Below are 24,670 nucleotides of genomic sequence, written 5' to 3'. Positions count from 1 at the left end.
GTCTCGTAGACTTTTCCCGAGGCAATTCGTATGTAATTTGACAGAACGAATCGTACTTGGCCGTTTGTACGGGACTTGTACGACTCGTACGTAAAAAAATACGGATACGAGTCGTACGGGAAATATTTTTACCGGATCGGAATCGGCACCCTAACGTGATATAGGATCTGTGTATGACATTTTATGTCGGGGTTCTGCTTCTTTTGAAGTGTATACTTTTCTTTCTCTTCTTTCCTTCTCGAAAGGCTGTCTGTCAAGCATCCTAAGTTGATAGACCCACAACACAGACCAAGGGAGTGACTTTATTTCACATCTGGATGCAGTCACAATGATATGTGCATCAAAAGGTTAACCCAGGGCTCTCGACTCTACTCTTTCTGACTACTGTATCAGCCCCATCACGTTCCTGAGATGTGTCCAGGTTTCTTCCTTGTGATCTATCACTGAATGGTGATTAAACAAGATATAGAGTTGCAATATCAATGTATAAGAATATCGGGTTTAAAATATCGTGACATGGGAAATATTGATGTGAAGAATCTCAATGTGAAGAATACCGATTTTAAGTATTAATATTGTCTGCAAAAATATAGTTGTTAAAATATCATATTTTAATTAGTGTTACGTATTTTAGTATTTATTTTAAATGTATGTGATGTATTTTTTCTGTATACGTGTTATGTTTTTTAATATATGTGTTAATTGTAGCAGTTATTAAATTAAATTTAAATACATTTTTATTTTTAGTTCCGTAGCGGATTGTGGGTTTATGGGGAATAGTGTGGGAAGTAATTTAATTATAATAAATGAATGTTTACTTTTTTATTTAATAATATTTAATTGATATTTAATTGCGTTAATTGTGCTTTTAATTTTTTGGGGTATATTTTATGCGTGGAAGGGTGGGAAGTAATTTATTTTTAATTAATTATTAAATAGTTGTTAATTAGTATTAATTATTTGATATTTCATGTTAATTGTGTAATTCTGTTTTAGGTGTGGGGTTATAAGGGAAAAGGGTGGCAAGTAATTTATTTTTAAATAATTAGTAATTAATTAATTATGTTCTGTAATTTTGTTAGGTGTAGGTTGTGGAGTTATAGGGTGGGAAATAATTTATTTTTAATTAATAACTAGTTGATAATTAATTTTAATTAATTGATAATTTTGATTGTTTAATTACATTTTTGGGTTTATGGGGTGAAGTGCGGGGAGTAAATTATGCTTAATTAATTTATAATTAGTTGACAAATACTATTAGTTATTTAATTGGAAATTAATTTTAATTGTGTAATTATTTTTTTTCAGTTTAATTTTAGGTGCGGGTGGGAGTTTTGTAGGGGTATGGGGTGGGAAGTAAATCAATTTTAGGCAATTAATAATTTTTTTAATTAATATTAATTATTACTTCAATTATTATGTTAATTGTGCAAATCATTTTTTGTTAAATGTTATGAGTGCGGTGTGTGCTTTCTGGGGATTTAGTAAGTATATTAATTATAATTAATGAAAATTAGTTTGTTGATGAATACTTATATTAACAGTGTGAATAATTCTTAGGGTGCAGGTTGTGAGTTTTGTGGAGTTATAGGGTGGGAAGTAACTAAACTAAGGGCCTCATTACAATGTTGGGCGGAAAGTTTACGCCTGACACCGTCTTGGATTCGGGACCCGACCCAACTCACGGTCGGCAGTTCCGCCCTACCGATTACGATGCGACCGAACACTGTTCAGTCGGAGTCCCATTGTTTCCTATGGGAGCCCGTGTTCTGCTCGACAACACAGGCTTCTATGGGGAAATGGTGTGTGTGTTTGTAAAACCATGCATCCTGTTGCAGGCACCCCACAGAGCCAGTCACACAGTACAGGGTTTTACAGGTGGGTCCCTTGGGTACCCCCTTGGCCCCCAACTGGAGGCCGCAGGATAAAGGGTGCCCTGCTAGGAGCTCTAAAAGTCACGTTCCGACAGCCTTTTCGTGTCGGACAGGCCGACTCGGAAGGTTGTTGGAAATGGACATCGTAATCAGTCTGTCGGAAATGCTGTTGATAGAGGTGCACGATGCGGTTCCGACCAACACGGATACTCCAGAAGCCAGTCGGGACCGATTACGAATAACCACACGGGTTACTTTGCTACCGCAAACATCGTAATCGGTCGGGCGGAATGTTAACCAACCGAATCGGTCAGAAGGGTTCAAACGTGGTCTAGGAAATTCCGGCTGTCGAGCAGAGGCTTTCCGTCATAATGAAGCCCTAAAAGTATAAAATAATTCATGTTTTTGTTAATGAATAATTTCTAAGTAAAAATATTTATTTGTATAAAAATTATTTTTGTATTTTATTTATAATTATTTGTTGACATTTGTGAGATGTATGCAGGATTGTGATGTTTTTATTTTTTCAAGTTTTAATATTAAATAATTTCTATTTTTCAACATATTTATATATTTTTTAATTGAACCTAATTTTTAAAATAATTTTATTTTGCTGAAGATATTTTGTTTGTCTTTAATGTTATACAGACTGGAGTGGGAATAGTAAATTTTACCCCTCCGCTATCCAACACTTTCCCTAGTGTTGCACTCATTGGTGTGGAAATAGTAAATTTGACCCCTCTGCTAACCAACACTTTCCCTACTGTTGCACCTATTGAATTGGGAATAGTAAATTTTGCCGCTCTGCAATCCAACGCTTTCCCTACTGTTGTAGCGACTGGAGTGGGAATAGTAAATGTTACCCCTCCGCTATTCAACACTTTCCCTACTGTTACATTCATTGGAGTGGGAATAGTACATTTTACCCCTCTGCAATCGAACACCTTCCCTACTGTTGTAGTGATTGTAGGGGGAATAGCAAATCTATCACTTCGCACGCAAACAGTTTTGCTACTGTTGTACTGGCTGTAATGGGTACAGTAAATATTACTTATCCGCAATCCAACACTTTTACTACTGTGGAGTTTATTGGAAGGACATTTGTAAATTTTCACCAGTTTTATTATTTTTGCGTTGTGTGAAGTGGGAGTAGTACATTTGTTATATATTTATTTTAATAGTTTGAGTAGTTTATTATAAATTGTAGTGGAAACAGTATGGTGCCGATTCCGATCCGTTAGAAATATTCCCCGTACGAATCGTATCCAGATTTTTTTACGTACGAATCGTACAAGTCCCGTACAAACTGGCAAGTACGATTCGTATGTAAAAAAATCCATTCGAATCGCATTGGGAAAATTCCCCGACACGTCCTCGGGTCGGAAAAAGTGTCCGACACGTCCCCGGTCAGTTTTACGTACGAATCGGGAAACTGGAGTCCGAATGCGCAAGTACGATCTGTCCCGTCCGTCCGAATGCACAACCGTATGGAGCGAACTCCCATGGCAAGCATGGAGACGTCCAAACATGTGCCCGCATACGCGCCCCCCCCCCCCCAGTACGCGCCGTACCCCCAGTCCCCCCCCCCCCCCAAGTACGCGCCGTACCCCCAGCCCCCCCATGTACGCGCCGTACCCCCACCCCCGTATGTACGGTACGTACCACCCCCCGTATGTACAGTGCGTACCCGCCGTATGTACGGTGCGTACACCCAGCGCGTATGGGGGGTACGCACCGTACATACAGGGGGTGGTGGTACGCACCGTACATACAGGGGTACGCACCGTACATACGGGGGTGGGGGTACGGCGCGTACATGGGGGGGCTTGGGGTATGGCGCGTACATGGGGGGCTGGGGTACGGCGCGTACATGGGGGGCTGGGGGTACAGTGTGGACATGGGGGGGATTCTGGGGTACGGTGCGGACGTGTAGGGATGGGGTACGGTGAGTACCGGGCCCCCTTTTCGTCGTGCATCGGGGCGTAATTAGCTTTTCCGGCACTTTTTGGGTCCCGTAAAAATTTTGCCGTGCGAAGTGCTGTGGGTACGAATCGTACTTGCTGATCCGTAAAACGCTGCCTGACTATATTTCGCGGTTTCCCGGATCTGATTTGTATGTGTTTTTTTGCCGGTCGGTGTTTTTTACGATTCGTACGGAAATAGTGTTTCTGTACGAATCGTACTTGCGGGTTTGTAAGGTGTTTTTCACGGGTACGAGTCGGACGGAGAAAACGCTCCGTCCGACGGTTCGTACCCGGGTTTTACAGGATCGGAATCGGCACCTATATGTATGAAATTTTATATTTTATTATTTATTTTGTGCTGTTATAATTTATATTATGATTTAGTTTATTTGAAATTATAATATTTTTAATTCTTATTTTAAAGTGTAAAATATTTTTTGCTACTTTTAAAGAATTTTAAGTTGTTTAATTATAACGGTTTGTTTTTTATTTATAACAGTTTGTTTTTTACAGATTTTATGTTAATGGTATACGTATATATATTTATTTGTTTTATTATTTTTTAATTATAATATAAATTTAAATTATTAGTTTAATAACTTTTTTGTAAGTAGATATATGTAAATAAATTTTAAATATTAGAAATGTGTGTTTTACTTTTTTTATTAAGTATGTTATATTTGTTAAGATTTATATATATTTTTTAATTAATTTTACTATTTAATATATTGAATATGTATTATACTAATTAATATATTGAATATTTATAATTTTATTTTATATATATTTAAAAATCGATATTTTACACAACTATATTAATGACCGATATTTTTGTACTTGCACTTTCCCTACTGTTACACTCATTGGAGTTGGAATAGAGCATTTTACCCCTCTGCAATCGAACACCTTCCCTACTGTTGTAGTGATTGTAGGGGGAATAGCAAATCTATCACTTCGCACTCACGGGAATAGAATATTTTACCCCTCTGCAATCGAACACCTTCCCTACTGTTGTAGTGATTGTAGGGGGAATAGCAAATCTATCACTTCGCACTCACGGGAATAGAATATTTTACCCCTCTGCAATCGAACACCTTCCCTACTGTTGTAGTGATTGTAGGGGGAATAGCAAATCTATCACTTCGCACTCAAACAGTTTTGCTACTGTTGTACTGGCTGTAATGGGTACAGAATAAGATGGCGATATTTTTGACATCGATATTTTGCTTACGATATTTTCGTATTGGGGATATTTTGAGTGTCGATATTTTGTCACTGAATCAAAGAGTACCCTTTTGAAGTGTAAAAGGGGATTCTCTTTTCCTCCAGGTTGTCCCACTCATCTCCTGAAAATGCAGCAATATAGTAACCTGTCTGAGGGGATTCCTCTACTCCTCATGTCCTCCCCAGGCAGGCCTGGACTTCCCAAAATGGAACCCAGGCTCCTCCATGAAATGTACCATTACAGGCACACTTGCGCTCAGTGTATGTGCATAGCACACACACTGACCAGTACTGTTACCTCCATGTATTGTGCCACCACTGACACACATACATTCACACCCCTATTCAATCTGTTCGCACTATTAAGTACTGCAGCTTGTCTGCATTGTACCATGGTGTGCTATTTGCAAACGCACACTGCCAGCACACACACTCACAATGTGGACGCTGCACAATACTTTACCCTTCATGTATAGCAATTCTAGTAAGCACAAATACACCCAAGCACATGCTTTCATTGTGCATGCACTGCACAGCACTGCATCCCTACTGGAATGTATTCCTCACAGGCATACAAACACTCACTAAATGCACTAACCATATGCTCTGCCCAGCATTGTTCTATCCCTGTACTGTACCCTTCCCAGGCACACATACATCCAGCACAGAGTCCTATTCCTATGCTGGGCAGCACTCTACATCTACCTGATGCAGGTCAGGGGTGAGTTAAGCACACAGCAGCTGAACTTTTAAAAATGATGAGTGAGCCTGTAGGCCTCACTCCAGTGACACAGGATAAAAAGGACTTGCTCACTCCTGATCAGTACACAATATGCTGCCACCACAGCGCTGTTGCTACTTAACTCTTTGGTGAAGGCAATAACCGTCCTCGTTCACAAGGGTAGCGCTCTAGGAACTCCTCCCGGTCCAACAAGGCCACAATCTGTGAGACAGGCCCATGCCATGGCACACATACATGATTTGCGATTGCCTATGTCAACAAAAATCAGCATTAGGGATCCAGAGAACAGTACCGCTGGGCATTCAGGACAGGAGTATATGTTTTTAACCATGCAGAGGACTTTCCAATCCCAACATATGTAATGAAATATTCACTCAAAAACGAGCAAGCTGTAAAAAAGGCTTTTATATTGAAAAATACAACTTCAAACAGTACAGACCTCAGCAATGTACAAAGAAATATTCCTGAATTGTGTTAAACGTTCACAGATAATTTCAAGGTCACTATGGACAGTTTTAGCCAGTCCCTAGTGCTTTTCGGCAGACTGCCTCTTCAAACATGGATCGCCTCCAAAGGGTCATCTTTTCAAGGTAAAAAAGATTTTAACAAAGACGTTAATGAACTAGACAAAAGTTAATTTCATTTTTAGGTGTAAAGGAGTGTGTTTGCCCACCAATTCCTGGGTAAGTAAAACTATATCTGTAGTGCTAGCATTCACACCCCATTTGGAATTGTTTCACTTATTTAACTGAATTGACAATAATCAGTAGTAAATTCCAAGGAAGCTCTTCTCTCTCATCAGAATATTTTTTATACCCCCCAACTTCTAGCAAACTGCGATAAATCCTTATCTTAAAGAAAGTGAGTGCTTGGTTTGGCAACAAACCGAAGGAAAGCATCTAGACCTTGAGAAGGGGGGAAACTATTTCAAATGCACTAGAATAATAAACTAAGTTTGTCAACATAGAACATACATGGACAGTACTAACAACGGCAATGGCAGTGCCCGTTTCTTGATTTCCAGCCGTAGGCTCATTTCAATCCAGTGTGTATTCATGGGAGCTTCCTATAACCCTACAAGGGATTGTAAACGTGTGACCTGACTAACTGTGCTTCAAGAGAGCAAAAGAGCTGCAGATAGGCACATACAAATATTCCAATGGAAATTAGCATCATCTAATCCACCCAGAAAAATACAAGTTCTGCCGAAAACTGGTTAGGTAAGAAGAGTACAAACTTGTCATGGTTAATAGACACAGAGTACAATTCAGGCACATGTTGTAAATTTGATTTCTTAGTTTGCGATGTGTACAACCAATACTTAGCCTACCAGTGTTTTCCCACGCCATCTCTGTAGTAGGACTATCGTTTTAGTAACCAAGAAGTTGCCTTGGACTCCATCAGCTGTCAAACTGCCTCTACAACAGCACATCGGACCACTACAGCAGGGGAGAGGGCACCGATAAAAATGTCGACTAGGGTGGTAATAATGTTTGCACTTTGTACCGGCTCTGAGTGGCTCAACGTGAAGACAAACATCATCTCTTTGGAACCTTCCAGCATGAAACTCCACATTACAACTACAAAGACATGAGGGCAGTAGCTGCTGTTCGATTTAACCATAGGACAGCAGAAACAAATCGACAGAAACGCCATAACTGCAAGGAATAGCAAAATAAAAGGGGTTCTTATTTCAGTCTGTTCTTCTCTTTCCCTGATGAAATAAACTGAAGACCCCCAGCTTTAAAACAGGATTATTTACAAAAAATAACATCAATAACAGTGCAAAAAAGCAACTGTTAAATTCATTAGTTGTTTTCAGCACATGTTAATTTCACCTACATGAAGATATTATATTTTTCTATCTATTTGGAGGCAATGCGGCTGGCCTCCTTGTCGCCAGACAGGAGGGGGCACAAACCAGACTCTTTAGAGGATATCACAGTCTTTAAGTAGACAATCGATGCCAGAGAATGTTATTCCTCCAGCTGCAACAGAATTTCTAGCTTACAAATGTATAAAATATTGATTTACGTCTCCCAATGCTAGAAGTTTGAGTGACGTTTCTGATTGACGTGAACCCCTATCACATCAACTGTTATTTTCCGATAGTTACAAACACTGATTTGACAGTGGAGGTTCAAGAGACACCGGCCACATACAAACTGTAAAAACATGTTATTTAGCCTTTCAAGAAAAGAAACAAGTTTGTCTTTTCAAACACACAGCAATTGTAGGGACACTATACATGAAACACCTCCAAAATCGGTAAAGCTTAAGACATGACAAAAAGATAAGAGAAAAATTAGACCAACAAATAAAATTACAGCACTTGAGGTTCGATTCTTCATATTGTCCCCGCTGCCATTCCCAGGCACTCGGATGCTTTTGTTAAGTCAGCCATAGGAGGTTCCAGTGGATAGCTAGGATTTTAAAGCTGTTGACATATGAGGACCGTGTTACGCAGAGGCCATTAGAGCACCCTTGGCTTACATGAAGCACATAAGTCTACTTTTTATGTCCACATTCAAGGCAATAATGCAGCTTGAGTCAAGTCAGCTTTAATCCTTCGAAACCACAGAATTTCCATCTCTTCTCTAAGCTGGCTCCAACTCCACTTATCTCTTGCTGAAATGTGTGCTGTAGCTTCGTCATCAATGCCTCCACTTCACTGGTGCAGATCTGGAAATTAAAAATAAGAGGGTAATTTTGTCTAAAATGGTAACATTGTCTAACTAAATATGGATTTACCTACAACAAAAACAGCTAATTTTAGTGAGAAATGGTCTGGATTATATTTATCTTGGTAGGCTTGTCACTATTAAGATATTAGCTACTATTATTTCATATGCCTTATTCATGCCACCCATACATTTAGCATTTTTTAATCAACTGATTACCCTTCTCGCAAAATGTTTGTGGACGTCCAATTAAGCCAGAAGTCCCTTAAACCTAGTCAAAATGATCTAACGATATTGGAAGTGTATGTTTCCCAGACTTTCCTTTATAACATAACTTTAATCCGTTAAAACAGGCCACGCATTGCTGGAGACATATGTAAACTGTGGTCTATTTCTTCTCCTATTAAACACCAAGGTTTCCATCCTTTTTAGGTCTCGCCTAGCGACGCAGCGCATGTGCTGCTCGCCTTGGCAAGACCTATTGTCGTCGGATTGGTGGGCGAAGGGGGACATGACATGTGCACGCGCAGAGGACAGGAGTTATGCACGCGCGCGTGCAGAGGACAGGAGTTGTGCGCGCGTGCAGAAGACAAGAATCGTGCAGGCGTGCGCAATGTTAATGGCTGATAGCGGTGGCTGCTGTCTCAGAGCTCGTGAGCAGCGCCCCTCACATCGCGGCTTGGCTATTATAGTTGTGAGGAGAGACTGCCTGTTGGCTCGAGCCGTGCAGCTGACGTGACGTGCTGGCTCGTCACTGCAGAGCAACACGTGTATTTGTTTTGAGCACATCGACTCTGTGTGTGTCAATAGAGAGGATCACCGCAGAGGCATGAATGTCTGGGGAGGGTGGAAGGTTTGGAATCTGCATCACCCTGAACAGATGACATGTATTAAGACTCATTTAGAGTAGGAATTAAGCCATTCTGGTGTGCGTGGGTTAGGGTACCAATGAATGGGTAGAGCCGACCTGCTAGGCTTTTACTGAGCATTTTGTAGTCTGAGTTTTGCAATGAAGCATATCTGCCTTAGTGGTACTTCAGCCTTATCTGAACTGTGTTTAAAAATGTAAATGAGCTGTATTGTGCCCAAAGTCTTAACCCTAATGTACAAGTGCCTACTTTTGTAAGCCGGGCCAAGGAACTGTCAGACTATCTTTATTTCTAAGGGTATGGTTGAGTACGTGGATGTGGGGGGCACGGTGGAAAGTGGGTTTCGTGGTCACAACCCTAACAAAGTAGTACATTGTCTGCCGGATAGCTTCCTACCAGTTACACACAAAGGTGCAACTGACCTAACCCCTAAGAACAATGGGCTTGGGTGGCAGGCAGGCTGTTAATATCACCACTCTTCTGGTGACCACTGTAAGGGCTAATATCGGCCTGATTCTCTTGTCATTTGTTAATTATTGACCACCAACTGGCAGCAGTGAGACTTTTGAAAATTAACATTTTTCATGATTTTTTTTAACCATTCCTGTGAAAAACATCAAACCTATACAGGCTGGCTGGTTTGACAGAGAATGCCGGTTCGACAGAGAATGCAGGACAGCCAACCAGTGCTTGTGACTTGCCCACCAGTGCTTGTGACTTGCCCTTAATCACAGCCCTAAGGATAGAGCTGCCATAGTTAAAGCAAGGCAGGACTATAAAACAACCATTAAACAAGCATTTGCAATGCAATTGGTCTCGCATTTTTATTTTATTGAGTTTTATACATCGCAAACTTGGCCCGAAGGTATCAGGTATCAGAACGCTTTACATGAGCAACAATAGCGTTACATGAGGACACCTCATTTTTGTTAGGCACTGGGAGATAAAGTGATTTGCCCAAAATCACAGGATGTTGCGCTTCCCTGCTGAGAATTGAACCTGGTTCACCAGCTACGGTTGGCAGCTGACTGTTATAACGAAGACATTTGGCACAATGTCAGTGCAAGAATGAAATATGCTTATAGGTGTGATACATTTAATTTCATACAAATATTTACAAAGATAAACTAGTACTTTAACATTCAACATTACTCTGCAACATATTTAAATGAAAAGGAACGTTTGTATTAAATGAATGCTAGAAAATGTGATGAAAAAAGAACATTTATATTTTTTGAAGCCCAAAAGTCACTATCAGGCCAGTCCAAGAACCAAAGTGGTTGCAAGCGACCACTGTCTGCTTTTGCCAACGAAAAGAAGGGGTAGAACGTGCGTTTCTTGGACCTGTCAAATGCATACACCTGCTTGCTTTTATCATCTTGGTCAACCACCAACAGATCAGGACTACAAGCTGCCATGAAAAGTGTTGAGTGGATTAGCAAATTTTCTTGCTGACAACTGTATTTTTTGCAGCATTTTTTGTGGCACTATATCTCGTTGTGCCTCCCTTCGACGCCTCAGAAAATGAGCCACACCTGTTTTTCTATTTCCTCCCCAACTGTAAAATAGGACTGATGCCTTCCAAACAATCATAATAGACCATGCTTTGGATTTGTCCTCTCCAGTTGAGTGAGGAAGACTTCCACTCAAGAGGCTCCCCCAACATATTGGTCACAGATTCTATCAGAAGGAGTGAGGGGGCTGCATTAACTTTCGCAGTGCCCTTCACCATCCTCTCCTTTGGGACAGATCCTCTGTCATGTTTATTCGAGGGGTGGGTGGAATTTGTGTAGTCGCGCTACGCAAAGCTCAGCGAAACTGTAAAAAATTCAAAACATTCCGCAAACACGCGGAATTGCGTGTTCGCGATGCTTTTTTTCTATTCGCGATCACTGTTTGCGTGCTCTGGGGAAAATATCTCGCGAACACGCATTTTGAGAACGGGAACAAGCAAAAAATTCTGCGAAGCCGCAGAACGCAGAATTTTGGGCAATTCCGCGTTCTCCGCGGAACGCGAAATTACCCAAATTCTGCGAGCAGAACGGAATTTACCTCCCAGGCCTAGTTTATTCCCAGCACATCAATCTTGATCACATTGTGGAAGAGTCAGCTCATTTTAATGGCAAGTATGAGGGTATTGCACAATTGACTCATGGTGCTTATCTTACAACATAGGTGTTGGATTATATGACACTCCTGGATGCATATTGTTCGCATCAATCATGCACGTTACAGCCAAATACTACATTTCCCAGATAAAATAGTTTGTTCACGCTAAACGCAATGACGTCATCTATATGCGTCCCGTCATTGACGCACACCGCGCACAAGACGCGGTGAGCAAGACGCCTTGCGGTCTATTTAAATATGGATCCCCACCGATACCGTTTACCTCCCCTTCCAGTTCAGCACCAGAGAGGGGTACCGACGGAGAGGTGAGAGTGGCTCCATATTGAAGGCTATGTTAGTCAATTATGGTTACTATACTCGACATACGAGGTGGTCTTAAAAACGCCCAAGGCAGCACTTCCTGTGTCTATAAGCTTAGACCCTGCATCTTATATATGCACGCCTTACCTATGCTGTCAGTAACCGCGTTTTAAGACTTTCCTTTGTTTATTGTTATGACTATTTCGATTTTGACCCTGTACAACTACTAGAGGTCCTTTATAAGGTTTTTCTGTCATTGTGGCATTCAAGAATCTCGTTATTGGACTGTGAGATTAATGCACATATAGTTCGCACAGCATTAATACTCATCAATATAAGGGCTCCTGTGAATCTACCTGTCGTGGTTTTTTAATATGCGCTATAATCATCTTATAAATCAGGTGGATGACATTGAACAAACCATCTCTAGGTTGTGTAATGTTTTACACTTGTATTATATTTTAGAGCGGTGCCTCCTAACCTGAGCGGTTGCCAGGTGAGGCGAGGTGCACACCCACAACGAATCGGGTAAGTGCCCAAAACCTTCTTACGACTTGATATGACAGACTTTGAGGTGTCAAGATACATATAAAGTATTCGCATAATTGATATATTCTATTTATATGCGTGTTTTTACCTAATCGTGACGCTACACAATTGGTTTTGCTTTCTCTATGAGTTTGCTCTGCTTTCGATTTTTTCTAGGTAAACCTTCCAGAACCATTCTCTATAGATCATCCTGGACCAACAGCAGGGTTCAGGTTGTATTGTTACTGATTCTTTTTTGTCAGGTTTGCACAACAACACTAATCTTTGCAGTAGCTTTTCTTTGGTCCTGACGAAAGCCTGGATGGAAATATCCGTTGGCTGAAACATGTAGACCAGTTTTCTATTACAGTTATTTGTTCAAACTGTTAAAGCACTGTTTTTATTTTTTGGCATCAGGGCAGCGCCCTAATAAACTACTTTTGTGCCTTGTTAGTCAATTTTAAACAGCACTTTTTATCTTTATCACTTGCACTGCAAACATCACCCTGAACCATTACTTATCTTGTCTCCTTCACTATAAGAATAACATACTGTTATATGCATCTGGGACATACATTGAACCAATATCTACATAATTCTAGTAGAGGACGGTTCTCTGTTAGTTCCGGGTTCCCAGATGATGAAGCGAGCCACTTCGAGTGGGTGATGGGAATCCTCTTTCTATATATGCATATATATATATATATATATATATACATATTGATATATATACGTTAGCAGCCAGACTCTACTGAGCACTCATTTTCAGTCTTGTAGTAGCGTAAAGGTCACACATAGTATTTGACTCACAGTTTTCATTATATATATTACCTCGATGAGATACTCTTCTCTGGGGTGTTGTGACAAAATGGCGTCTTGGTTGCGATGCAACAACGTTGGTGTGATGCGACACGCCCGACGGCGACTTAATGATCTTTGGAGCCGCAACAGGCCCTGCAACGCGGTTCTCCGGTGATGAGACGATGACCTCTGTGGCAGCGTCCCACTTCTCCGGCGATGCGCGCGCTTCGGCGATGGAAGGATGACAGCGGCTGCGGCGGCGACACGCTTCCTCGGCGATGCGATGACAGCGGCTGCAGCACGCTTCTTGTTGTTGCGTCGCGCTCCCAGCAACACGCAGTCTCTCAGAAGCACAAGAGCAGGCACTTCGGTTGCCAGCAAGGGAATTCAGGGGGGTTGGTGAAGTCTTGTATCCCTGAGACTTCAGGCAGGAGGCAAGCTCTAGTTCAAGCCCTTGGAGATTCTTCTTCAAGTTGATAGAAAGCACACTCAGTCCGTTTCTATTCTCTTTGGCAATGAAGCAACCACTGCAGGCCAACCCCCAGACACACAGCACGGGGTAGTCTCCTCCTTCAGCTTCCTGGTTCTTCTCCACAGCAAAGGTTCGTCTTGATTCCCAGAAGTGATCTAAAGTTCTTGGGTCTGGGTCCCAATATTCATACTCCTTTTCCCTTTGTTCTCTGAAGGCAGAGAGGCCTTTGCCTAGTCCAAACTAGTTCTGGTCAGTCCTGGAGCACTTTGTTGACATGTCTCCTTCTTTCCTTTCACAGTGCAGGGCAGGGACATCAGACACACCACAGGAGGTGGAGCCAGCATTGTGGAGGGAAGGCACGGCCCTATTCAGGTCCCAGGTGCAGCTCCTCCCTCCCATCTAGATGCTGATCTCTCTATTCACCACTGGGCTACCTCACCCGGTCTCCTGGAATTGCTCAGCCCTGTCACTCAAACTCCAGACAAGGAATACACAACCTAGCAGAGGCAGGTTTGGATCGTTAGACAAGAAAATGCCTACTTTCTAAAAGTGGCATTTTCAAACTCAGAATGTTAAAACCAACTTCACTAAAAGATGTATTTTATCATTCTGAGTTCAGGCATACTAAACTCGAACTTCTACCATGTTCTCTTAGTCAGTTAGGATTATAAAATGTAATAACCAAACTGCCCATTCTGGCCTATGGAGAACAGATAGCCTTCCAATAGTGAAAAACGAAAATGGCTGTAATTCACTATTAGGATATGCCACTCACACCAGGGCATGTCCTACCTTTTACCTATAATGCAACCTGCCCTTGGGCCTACCATAGGGGTGACTAATATGCATAAAAGGGAGGGTTTTAGGGACTGGCAAGTGGGTGCACTTGCCCAGTCAGCATGGCAGTACCAGACTGTGCACAGGCTCTGCAATGGCAGACCTGAGACACTCTTTACAAGCTGCTCCGGTGGGTGGCACAATCAGTGCTGCAAGCCCACCAGCAGCATTGGTTACAAGCCCTGGGCACACACAGTGCACTGTACTAGGGTCTGACAAGTAAACCAATCAAGCCAATCATGGAGTCACTAATCCATATATCAATTTACTATAGGGAGCACTTGCACTGTGGCACTGAACAGCAGTGGCACAGTGCCCAAAGCATCTATAACCAGCAAAAACACATGAGGCAACAGCGAAAAATGGATGGGGGACCCATGCCAATGGTGCCAGGTCTAACACTTGTCCCCTCCAGCTGAAATGTGGGGAGAAATACCCTACCTCCTGGGAGTTCTCATCACTAAGGCGGAAAAATTTGGACAGACCATCAGCATTGGCGTGTTGTGTACCAGGGCGGTGTTCCACCGTGAAATCCATCCCCTGTAGGGAAATGGACCACCTCAACAGCTTTGGATTCTCACCCCTCATCTGCATCAACCATCTGAGGGGCCTGTGGTCTGTCTGAACCCGGAAGTGAGTCCCAAACAAGTATGGTCTCAACTTCTTCAGTGCCCAGACCACAGCAAAAGCCTCACGCTCAATTGCACTCCACCTCTGTTCCCGTGGAAGTAACCTCCTACTGATGAAGGCTACAGGTTGATCTAGGCCCTCTTCATTAATCTGTGATAGAACACCATGCTCTGAAGCGTCTGTTTGCACAATAAACTCTTTTGGGAAGTTGGGTGCCAGGAGCACGGGCGCCGTGCACATGGCAGTCTTCAGGGCATCAAAAGCTCTCTGACAAGTGTCAGTCCAAATCACTCTCTTGGGCTGCTTCCTGGAAGCCAGCTCTGTCAAGGGTGCAACAATGCTGCCATACCCCTTGAAAAACCTCCTGTAATACCCGGTGAGTCCTAAAAAGGCTCTCACCTCTGTCTGGGTCTTTGGGGGTTCCCAAGCCAGAATGGTTTCAATCTTGGGCTGTAGGGGCGCCACCTGGCCCCTCCCAACCTGGTGTCCCAAGTACACCACGGAACCCTGTCCGATCTGGCACTTACTCGCCTTGATCGTGAGGTCTGCTCTCCGCAGTGCCATCAACACTTCCCAGAGGTGGTGCAGATGTTCTTACCAACTGGAGCTGAACACTGCGATGTCATCCAGGTAGGCGGCACTGAACTCTTCCAGCCCAACCAACACCTGGTTGACCAACCTCTGAAAGGTGGCAGGGGCATTCTTCATCCCAAAGGGCATAACCCGGAATTGGTAGTGCCCATCTGGTGTGGAGAATGCTGACCTCTCTCTTGCCCCATCAGTCAAGGCGATCTGCCAGTACCCAGACGTTAAGTCAAACGTGCAGATGTACCGGGCAGCCCCTAACCGATCAATGAGCTCATCAGCTCTGGGGATGGGGTGCGCGTCAGTCCTGGTGACTGAATTGAGCCCTCGGTAGTCCACACAGAACCGCAGTTCTGGCGCGACACCCGGTGCGGCAGCCCTTGGGACCAAGACCACTGGGCTGGCCCAAGGACTGTTAGAGGACTCAATCACCCCTAACGCAAGCATCTTGGAGACCTCCTCCTTGATGCAAGCTCTCACCCTGTCAGTCACCCTGTAAGTTTTGTGCTTGACAGGAGGACTGTCCCCGGTGACTACATCATGGACGCACCAATCAGTGACACTGGGAATTAGGGAGGACAGGTCAGAAAACTGTCCCAGCAACTGGTGATAGTCATTCTGTTGCTCAGGGATCAGGGTGGCAGAGAGGTTTACTCCATCCACTGACTCATCTTGCTCTGTTGCAGACAGGAGGTCAGGAAGAGGCTCAGTCTCCTTCTCCATTCCAGCATCTGTTTCTAGGAGCATGCCCACTTCATACCTTTCTAAGTGGGGCTTCAGGCGGTTGACATGCAGGACCCTCAAGGGGTTCCTGGGAGACCGCAAGTCCACCGAGTAGGTAACCGGACTCTTGCGCTCCACCACTTCAAATGGTCCGGTCCACTTATCCTGGAGCGCAGAGGGCTCCACGGGGGCCATGATCCACACTCTCTGACCAGGCTGAAGCTCTACCAGAGTGGCATTCTGGTCGTACCACCGCTTCATCTCCTCCTGGCTGGCTTCCAGATTCACCTCAGCGAGTTTTCTGAAATGCCTAGTTTGGTTCCTGAAGGCCAGCATGTAGCTATATACATCCTGGGGAGGTTTCCTGGGAGATTGCTCCCAGCCTTCCTTGACCAAACTCAAAGGTCCTCTCACTGGGCGTCCATAGAGAAGCTCAAAGGGACTGAACCCTAGAGATTTCTCTGGCACCTCACGGTACGCAAAGAGAAGGCATGGTAAGAGGACGTCCCATTTACGCCTCATATGTTCCTCAAGACCCATTGTCATGCCTTTTAGGGTTCGGTTGAACCTTTCAACCAACCCATTTCCTTGGGGGTGGTAAGGAGTGGTGAACTTGTAGGTTACACCACACTCCTGCAACAGGGACTACATATACTTAGAAATGAAGTTGGTACCTCGGTCAGACACCACCTCTCTAGGGAATCATACTCGTGAGAAAATTCCCATCAGTGCCCGTCCCACCACGGGGGCCGTCACTGTCCTCAGAGGTATGGCTTCCGGGTACCGGGTGGCATGGTCCACCAAGACCAGGATGAACCTGTTGCCCTTGGCTGTCTTGGGGTCCAGTGGCCCCACAAAGTCAATACCCACCCGTTCAAAGGGGGTGCTGACCACAGGGAATGGCTGGAGAGGAGCCTTTTGCTTCCTCCCGCTCTTTCCACTTGCCTGGCAAGTCTGACAGGTCCTGCAATGAGTGTCTGAACTCTTGCGCATTTGGGGCCAATAAACATGGGTCACAAGCCTTTCAAAGGTCTTGTCCTGCCCCAAATGTCCTGCTAAAGGCACATCATGAGACAGCCCCAGTAGGAAGGCTCTGAAGCGCTGGGGTAGCACCAGCACACGGGCTGACCCAGGCTCAGCAACCTTAGGCTCACTATACAGGAGACCATTCTCCCAGTAGATCCAATGTGATCCAGACTGATCACCTGCTGCCTGGTTTGCAGCCTGCTGCCGCAAACCCACAAGAGAAGGGCACTTGTTCAGCTCCTCACAGAACTCCTCCCTGGAGGGACCTCCTTCCTGCTGCCAATGTGTCAGCTCAGGCAAGTCTCCCAGTTCAGCAATCTCTTCCCTGGTAGGCTCTAGGGCATCCCCCTCAGGGTCCGCCTCCTCCTGGGCCGTGGGAATCTCAGGGGCCGGTTTCCAGCGCCCCCTACCTCTTCTCTTAAAGGCAGGGACCTGGGCCATTTTCTCAGGCTCCAGGTCCTCTTGAACACACTTACCGGCTGCCATCAACAGAGTGGTCACGCAGGCCCACTCAGGCAAACCCAACATCTCCAAATGAGGTCTCCGCTCCACTTTAGCCCAAGGGGAGCTCTCCAGATCGTTACCTAACAGACATTCAACAGGCATGGCTGGCATCACAGCTACTTGAAGAGTTCTTGAGACCCCCCCTCCCACTCAAAGGGAACCTGTGCCACCTTGCAGTGGCTCTCTGTGTTGTCAGCGGCAACAACTGGGTAGAATGCATTTGGGACTACCTGGTCTTCAGACACCAGCCGACAACTGACAGCTGTCACACTGGCTCTAGTGTCTCTAAGAGCTTCCACCCTCTTGCCATTTATGGTCACCCGCTGCCTGTATTTCTTAGTGTTATCAGGCAGCTGGGTCCTGGTGACCACTTCACAGTCTCCTAAAGAGACAAGGGACATCTCTGCGGGACCCCACCCACCTTGGGCACCCATCTCTTCCCCCAGGGCTACACTAGCCAACTGCTGGGGTGGTGCACCAATGGGTTCTGTCTTCCCATACAAGGGACATCGAGCATCATAAGAACAGTGGCCTACCTGACCACACTTAAAACAGGTCTTGGGCCCCTTGTGAACAGGTTTATCTGTCGGGGCCACTGCCTTCTTCTCAGGGGGAGGCTGGGAACCTTTCCCTTGGTTCCCTTGGGGATTACTTTGGGGCCATTTCTGGAACTCCCTCTGTTTACCCTTGTCCCCCCCACTCTTCCTGCTGGGGACCCTGCCCACCTTTGGCAAAGTCTCCCACATGACCCTTCTGGACCTGGGGGCTCACCCAGCCGTCCGCCTCATCAGCAAGCTTCCTAGGGTTAGTCAGCTTGCTATCAATTAGATGCTGGCGTAGCTCTGGAAACAGTTATTAGACAAGTGCTCCCATGCTAACAAATCATAGAGCGCTTCAAACTTATCCACTTTGCTACCCTTCACCCAACCATCCAATGCTCTGCAAAAGAAAGACACATATTCCACCCAAGTGGTAGACTCCAGTTTCCTGCAATTTCTAAACCTTTGCCTGTATAACTCTGGGGTCAAACCAAATCTGAACATTGGGGCTCCCTTCATGTGGGTATAGGACATCTGCTCCTCTGTAGGCAAATCCAACAAAGTGTCCCTCCCATCACTAACAAAGCGGCCCCACAATCCCGCTCCCCAATCCTTCTCAGGGACCCGGTGGGCCAACATTACAGCTTCATAAGCCCTAAACCATTGAACAATATCCTCATTCTTGTGGAAATCTTTCACTACATCTTTGGGGATGTAAGCTCTTGCTTCTACCTGCACTGGCGGTATGCTGCCACCAGAGGGAGGAACCTCCAAACGTTTGGCCTTGAGTTCCAATTCCCTCAATCCTCTGTCATGCTCAAAATGCATCCTCTTTTCCTCCAAGTCTAACTTCTTCATCTTAATTCCATCCCAAGCTCTATTTTCTTGCTCTCTATGTCTTTCTGCCCATTCATTTTGAGCCTAGCCAGCATCCTCTCCTTCGCTCTGTCCTCCAGCTCTCCTGGGGACAATCCTTTGGAAGAAACACTGCCGTCCGCCCCTGAAGGTGCTTTCCCTCCATCTAGGCCCACTGGCCTCTCAAGCTGCTCATTCAAATCTTCTGTCTCCAATGTTGGCTCTTCAGGATGCTCAGGGGCATTCCTAGATTCCATCCAGGCCCTCAGCGCCTTTAGGAATTCCTCCCTCCTGGTGAGGCCTTTCACAGAGATTTTACATTTCTTGCACAAAGTTTTGAGATTAGGCACAGTGCAAGTATCAATTCTCTCTTCTTCCAACCCAATGTCTACAGATACTATGGATGCTGACTTGCTCATGGTAGCAAAAAGACTGGCAGTTCTCAGGAATCAAAAATAGGAAAGAAGTTCCAAGGAAAAATTATCTCAAAGTATGTGGTTGCGTTATGGTCTGCACTCCCTATTAGTGTACACCAATCACTGTATATGAATCACAAATGCAAGTCCAAATCCCACTGCTGCCACCAATGTTAGATTTGGGGGTCTCTGGTTGGCATAGGTAGGTACCTGTGACAAATAGGGACCCTTGCGTCTAGTCAGGGTAAGGGGCTACACTCCTAAAATAACCCCTGCTCACCCTCTTGGTAGCTTGGCACGAGCAGGCAGGCTTATCTCAGAGGCAGTGTGTAAAGCATTTGTGAACACATACAGTAATACAGTGACAACACTACAAATGGATACCACACAGGTCGTATTATAAAAATAAGTATTTTTATATATACTTAACACAAGACCAGACGACAAAAATCCACAATACTGTACTCAAAAATAGTCTCTTAAATGTTATACAATGGCTCAGTTCTCTCAAGTTGTAAATGCGACACTTTACTCTCAATGTACCTTAGATGCTTGCCACAAAGAAACAAAAGGGTTGTAGGGAAGGTGATGCGTCTGTTTCTTACACGCAGGGGAGTGGATGCGTCAGTCCCTTACTGCTGTGTAGGGGAGTTGATGCGTTGGTTTCTTACTGCTCTCCGGTGCGATGCGACATGCTGGCACCACGATGCGATACTCTTCTCCGGTGTGATGCGACAAAATGGCATCTTGGTTGCGATGCGACATTGGTGTGATGCAACAAAATGGCGTCTTGGTTGCGATGCGACAACGTTGGTGTGATGCGACACGCCCGACGGCGGTGCAGCGACTTGATGATCTTTGGAGCCGCGACAGGCCCTGTGACGCGCTTCTCTGGTGATGCGACGATGACCTCTGTGGCAGCGTCCGGCTTCTCCGGCGATGCGCCGCGCTTCGGCGATGCGATGATGGCAGCGACACGCTTCCACGGCGATGGGATGACAGCGGCAGCGACACGTTTCTCGTTGTTGCGTCGCGCTTCCACCTCTCAGCGACACGCAGTCTCTCAGAAGGCCCAGCACAACAGCAGGCACTTCAGTTCCCAGCAAGGGAATTCAGGGGGAAGCTGGTTGGTGAGGTCTTGTATCCCTGAGACTTCAGGCAGGAGGCAAGCTCTAGTTCAAGCCCTTGGAGATTCTTCTTCAAGTTGATAGAAAGCACACTCAGTCCTTTTCTCCTCTCTTTGGCAATGAAGCAACCACTGCAGGCCAACCCCCAAACACACAGCACAGGGGTAGTTTCCTCCTTTAGCTTCCTGGTTCTTCTCCTCAGCAAAGGTTCGTCTTGATTCCCAGAAGTGATCTAAAGTTCTTGGGTCTGGGTCCCAATATTTATACTCCTTTTCCCTTTGTTCTCTGAAGGCAGAGAGGCCTTTGCCTAGTCCAAACCAGTTCTGGTCAGTCCTGGAGCACTTTGTTGACATGTCTCCTTCTTTCCTTTCACAGTGCAGGGCAGGGACATCAGACACACCACAGGAGGTGGAGCCAGCATTGTGGAGGGAAGGCACAGCCCTATTCAGGTCCCAGGTGCAGCTCCTCCCTCCCATCTAGATGCAGATCTCTCTATTCACCACTGGGCCACCTCACCCTGTCTCCTGGAATTCCTCAGCCCTGTCACTCAAACTCCAGACAAGGAATACACAACCTAGCAAAGGCAGGTTTGGATTGTTAGACAAGAAAATGCCTACTTTCTAAAAGTGGAATTTTCAAACACAGAATGTTAAAACCAACTTCACTAAAAGATGTATTTTATCATTCTGGGTTCAGGCATACTAAACTTGAATTTCTACCATGTTCCCTGAGTCAGTTAGGATTATAAAATGCAATAACCAAACTGCCCATTCTGGCCTATGGAGAACAGGTAGCCTTGCAATAGTGAAAAACGAAAATGGCTGTAATTCACTATTAGGACATGCCACTCACACCAGGGCATGTCCTACCTTTTACCTACAATGCACCCTGCCCTTGGGCCTACCATAGGGGAGACTAATATGCATAAAAGGGAAGGTTTTAGGGACTGGCAAGTGGGTGCACTTGCCCAGTCAGCATGGCAGTACCAGACTGCACACAGGCTCTGCAATGGCAGACCTGAGACACTCTTTACAAGCTGCTCCGGTGGATGGCACAATCAGTGCTGCAAGCCCACCAGCGATACCAAAGGGGATGATGGACGGAGCGTTAGAGCAAATCAAACACTCACCCCCAGTCAACTGATCTGGGTTTAATCCATCACCATTCTTTAGCTCACTCCACCACCCTAGTTCAGACATGGCCATATGCAAATCAGACTGACCCTGTGCCCCATGGGAACAGTCCAGCCCGAACTGCCAAGCCATGTCTTCCCTGGACCGGAAACAAGCATCCTGGGACCGGTTTCGGGTTCATAACCCTCGTCAGCCAGGCTATCTTGAATCCAGTGGCAAAGTGAGCAAGGGACCCACGTCTAGGCATACCCTGCCAAAATAGGGCGAACAAAGCGATACCAAAGGGGATGATGGATGGAGCATTAGAGCAAATCAAACACTCACCCCCAGTCAACTGATCTGGGTTTAATCCATCACCATTCTTTAGCTCACTCCACCACCCAAGTTCAGACATGGCCATATGCAAATCAGTCTGACCCTGTGCCTCATGGGAACAGTCCAGCCCGAACTTCCAAGCCATGTCTTCCCTGGACCGGAAACAAGCATCCTGGGACCGGTTTCGGGTTCATTACCCTCGTCAGCCAGGCTATCTTGAATCCAGTGGCAAAGTGAGCAAGGGACCCACGTCTGGGCATACCCTGCCAACATAGGGCAAACAAAGCGATACCAAAGGGGATGATGGACGGAGCGTTAGAGCAAATCAAACACTCACCCCCAGTCAACTGATCTGGGTTTAATCCATCACCATTCTTTAGCTCACTCCACCACCCCAGTTCAGACATGGCCATATGCAAATCAGTCTGACCCTGTGCCTCATGGGAACAGTCCAGCCCGAACTGCCAAGCCATGGCTTCCCTGGACCGGAAACAAGCATCCTGGGACCGGTTTCGGGTTCATAACCCTCGTCAGCCAGGCTATCTTGAATCCAGTGGCAAAGTGAGCAAGGGATCCACGTCTGGGCATACCCTGCCAACATAGGGCGAACAAAGCGATACCAAAGGGGATGATGGACGGAGCGTTAGAGCAAATCAAACACTCACCCCCAGGTTCGGGGAAGACATGGCTTGGCAGTTCGGGCTGGACTGTTCCCGTGAGGCACAGGGTCAGACTGATTTGCATATGGCCAAGTCTGAACTTGGGTGGCAGAGTGGGCTAAAGAACGGTGATGGTTTAAACCCAGATCAGTTGATTGGGGGCGAGTGCTTGCAATGTTCAACACTCCGTCCATCATTTCCTTTGGTTTTTGCTTTGTTTGCCATAAGTTGGCAGGGTATGCTCAGACGTGAGTCCCTTGCCCACTTTGCCACTGGATTCAAGCAAGCCTGGCAGAAGACGGCTGAAATGCCAGAAAACGGTCCTAGGAAGCTTGTTTCCGGTCCAGGGAAGACATGGCTTGGCAGTTCGGGCTGGACTGTTCCCATGAGGCACAGGGTCAGACTGATTTGCATATGGCCATGTCTGAACTGGGGTGGCAGAGTGGGCTAAAGAACGGTGATGGATTAAACCCAGATCAGTTGACTGGGGGTGAGTGCTTGCAATGTTCAACACTCCGTCCATCATTTCCTTTGGTTTTTGCAAGCCCACCAGCAGCATTGGTTACAAGCCCTGGGCACACGTAGTGCACTGTACTAGGGTCTGACAAGTAAACCAATCAAGTCAATCATGGAGTCACTAATCCATATATCAATTTACTATAGGGAGCACTTGCACTGTGGCACTGAACAGCAGTGGCACAGTGCCCAAAGCATCTATAACCAGCAAAAACACATGAGGCAACAGCGAAAAATGGATGGGGGACCCATGCCAATGGGGCCAGGTCTAACAGTCATTTTTTCCATTTTTGTTTCAGATTTTCTCTACTCTTAGCCACTCTTTTCTCCTTGTTGCCAAACGGGTTACTACTACTTTTTTTTTCAACCGCAAAGGTGTTCTAATCATTTCTCACATGACCACAATCTCAAGCAGAGAAATTGAACACAATCAGGAGCCCTTCTGTTATGCAGAGCTCACTGGGTATGGAAACGAGAGGGGGCGTGGCAGAAATTATCTCTAGAACTGACTGAGCAGGGTGTATCTCTGGACACATAAGGGGCACCGATGCTCTGACCTGAGCATAAAAGATGGGACACTGCTCTGAATCTCAAGATAACGCTCTGCTTGAGTGGTCTGATCTCTGTGGTTTGTTGTGAGAAAGTTTGTCCTTCCTCAACTGTTCTATTAGACAGATAATTAATGTGTCACAAGGCTCTTGGGCTGTAAAGGAACACAGGAGGCAGGCAGGGTAGAATAAGTCTTTGGGCCGTTCTTCACAACGTCACACAAGGCAGCATGTAAACAACTCGGCTGCAGCACAGTGCACATCTTCCTTTCATTAAGCCCAGCAACAGCGCTGGGACCAATTAAAAGAAGGTGAGAGGACATGTTTTGGAAGCTCGACACAAGCTTTTCTAAAAAAGTGCGTCCTTTTTAGGTCTCGACTAGCGTGGCAGCGCATGCGCTGCTCGCTCTGCGGATCTATTGTCGTCGGGTTGCTTTTGTGGGGTTGGTGACCGCCCTGTCTCCCTTAGGACCCGCCCACGCGGACTGGACTCGTCGTCTGTTGCTCGTCATGTGCGCTGCATCTCTTCACTTCTCCCTTCTAACGAGGCGGTGGGCGTGTTGGCACTTGAGGTTGGCACGTTGTGTCCTTGCCTCACGCTCAAGCCCCCCTTCTCTGTGAGGCTTGTGTCGTGTCCCACCACCGCTAACCAGTGCTTGTTTCTATCCCCGC

The 24,670-nt window shown here is 45.6% G+C and overlaps 1 protein-coding gene across 6 annotated transcripts in view; it reads right to left on the bottom strand.

Moving 5' to 3' along the window:
- Positions 1 to 6,190: 6,190 nt before the first annotated feature.
- Positions 6,191 to 24,670, bottom strand: part of ENOX2 (ecto-NOX disulfide-thiol exchanger 2) — a 1,377,678-nt gene continuing 1,359,198 nt past the window's right edge. For all 6 annotated transcript variants that reach the window (XM_085607631.1, XM_085607636.1, XM_085607633.1 and 3 more), the window contains one exon: positions 6,191 to 8,486. In XM_085607631.1, coding sequence (XP_085463757.1) covers positions 8,355 to 8,486 — 132 coding nt within the window. In that variant the 3' untranslated portion in view covers positions 6,191 to 8,354. The remainder of the gene's footprint in view (positions 8,487 to 24,670) is intronic.

Source organism: Triturus cristatus, chromosome 5_2 (genome assembly GCF_964204655.1).
Source record: "Triturus cristatus chromosome 5_2, aTriCri1.1, whole genome shotgun sequence".
NCBI classification, from domain to species: Eukaryota; Metazoa; Chordata; class Amphibia; order Caudata; family Salamandridae; genus Triturus; species Triturus cristatus.
This window is presented reverse-complemented; position numbering and strand designations above follow the sequence as displayed.